A 2,696-nucleotide genomic window follows, 5' to 3' on the forward strand; every position below is an offset into this window, starting at 1 on the left:
GTGGTAAAAAACTAGTTGTGAAACACTATATAGTCTTTGGTTGTCTAGCATGGGAAAACATATCTTCACAAGAATATAAGGTACCACCACTAAGGCCTTTTACTTTCATCAAATATGAGGAAAATGTTAAGGCATATAGACATATGGATCCTAAGACTCATAAGATTTGTATAGAGAGAAATGTTCACTTTGAGGGGAGTTCACCTAGCTTATCCTCTAATCCTCTCCATACTTCATACATTTTGGAAACTAATAGAGATAGCAGTGATAGTGATTCAACAAATTTAGTTATGTGGGATCATATTTATAGATATAGTAAGAGGTCATAGGATTAGCACATTCCACATGCATATATTGCTATAGTGATAGGTCCATACAATTTAGTACAATTGGCTACACCTTGACTTCTAGTTCTAGCAATAGGGGATGGCTACATAACTAATATTATAGGTTTTTTTGTGAAGTCATACATAGAAGATTTAGGAGACATCATTGATGATATACATCTTCTCTTTGATGAAGAAGATCCTTCTTCAGTTGTTGTGAGGGCTCACTCTGACCCTCCTATCCATTATCTACATGATAAGTATTACTAGGTTGATATGATTGTGGATCCTTAAGTATAGCAGTTTCAAGAGGTCTCCTTTTTTTTTTTTTTTTAAGGAAAAAGTGGCAAGCCACTATATTATATTGATAAATCTAGTTCAAAAAAGGTCAACTAGGAAAGAACCAGTAAGAAAACCTAGTATCATCCCTTATATTTACATCAATCATAATTATTGGATTTACAAATAAGAAAATATGCTTCCTCCATTGAGGCATTGACTCATAAACTAGTAGTAAGCATATTTCTTTTACAACATCATTTCAATATTTCAAAATAACAAAATTGACACAAAATTCAAAACATAATCTTTCACTAATCATTCTTCCATGTCATTGCTACCTTTGAAGTCCCTGCACACAACATCTTTAGAATCATTACCGACCATTGAATATTAATCCTTTCTAATAGTAATCGAAGCATCAAATATCCAACATGTCTTGTGATAAAAGGCTAGGAAGAGACTAGTCCATGCTTTGATATTCCAAAGTATCAAGTTCATATGGATTACAAGAAAATTGTATGTTGCAAGATCAACTTATGTGGCCCTTTACTCGGATATTGCTATACAGATGATATAAGCTCCAGGGCCATCCTTACGTGCAGGGGGCTAACTATAATCATATGAAATCCTTGGCTAATACTAAGTAAAATAAGGTTGAATCTACCTGCCTCCTCCATTGGAGCAGTCTGTCGTTAGACACTTTTTCCAGACTTAATGCACCTCCAGTAGGCAACTTATGACTTACTTTGAATCAACTTAGATTTGCTATGACTGGTTGTGAACTTCTACAACACTCTTCTTAGCATCTTTAACCTGTTCAACCGCTATAATCTTCCTCTGAATTCAAATGGCTTAGTTCTATGCTAAACCAGTCCTGTATGACTTGAAACACTCTTGCCAAATGCTACAAAAATCTCAGAAATAATATGCCTGATACTCTATTGTTTTTTTTTTTTTTTTTGGAGAAAACTCATCATGACTATATCATGTAGGTACAAGTTGAGAAATATAATTGCAACTGTACATGAATCTGAATTACTACTTTGCATACACTTTGTATTTGGAGCAGGATGCAGCGAGACTTTTAAAGTTGAGCTCTTGGTTGGAAAATCCAAAAATTTTTTGCTTTTTTATTTTCTAATGAGAAATACAATTTTGCATGAATTTACTCCTAGTTATTGCACACATTTTTGAATGCCACGAAATATAAGGAATACATATAATGGAGAGTTGTCTCCATAAAGCCCTTTAGAATATTCAGTTCTTATATATGAGAAATCTAAGCAATACGTTCCTCTGCAATCAAGCAGGAATCCCAAAATGAAAAAGCTTGGATATTACGAATGCAAAAATAACACACGCCAATAAGAAATTAAGAAAGTGATGTCCCAGCCATGAGTTTCTTTCATCAGAGTTTGATGAAGTAGGAGCATTGCCATCATTCCATTGTTCCACAACCTCTCCATCCTCTACACCCACAACATTGCAGGAAATTGAGCCACATATTTTGCATTTTCTATCGGCCTTGATTTTGAACCAGGTCTCGGCACATTGTTTATGGGAAAAAGCTAGATCTGCCTTGTAGGCACAACCCAACTCAATGTCCTGGTTTTTTTCAACACCCATATGGCATACCCTGCATTCTCTTTCTCCATCCCCACTCCCACTCATGCTCAAACTCACACTCCCACCCTTCTCAACATCTACAACTTCTTCCTTTGCCCCTTCTGACACCTTCCTATCCATATCGATTCTCAATTTGTAACAATCTAAGCAAACGTCATTCAGGCATAACTACATAGGTTTCTGAATCCTAAACCCTTTTCTGTGCAATGTAGAATTTTCCAGGAATCTGTATGTTACCTATTCAACTACACTTCACCCTGATACTCTGTTGTTATACAAGTGGAAATAGTTTACTATTTTTGCACAAGTGCTACCATAGACATAAAAATTTGGTACTCTGTTTTTGCACAAGTGTTGCCACAGTCCTCCCTTAATGAGATTATATCTCATAACATGTCATGCTATTTATTATTTTTCTTATCCATATCAACAAGTTTTCTTAATCCCTCATGATCTTCGATG

At 35.2% G+C, this 2,696-nt stretch overlaps 1 protein-coding gene across 1 annotated transcript; it reads right to left on the reverse strand.

The window, feature by feature from the left end:
- Window positions 1–1,910: 1,910 nt before the first annotated feature.
- Window positions 1,911–2,354, reverse strand: LOC149531251 (uncharacterized). The gene has a single exon (XM_089808307.1). It carries the CDS (start codon window positions 2,352–2,354, stop codon window positions 1,911–1,913), a length of 444 nt encoding a protein of 147 aa, XP_089664433.1.
- Window positions 2,355–2,696: the final 342 nt, after the last annotated feature.

This window comes from Cupressus sempervirens, chromosome 11, assembly GCF_028749045.1.
Source record: "Cupressus sempervirens isolate cs-2001-9-10 chromosome 11, ASM2874904v1, whole genome shotgun sequence".
NCBI lineage: Eukaryota > Viridiplantae > Streptophyta > Pinopsida > Cupressales > Cupressaceae > Cupressus > Cupressus sempervirens.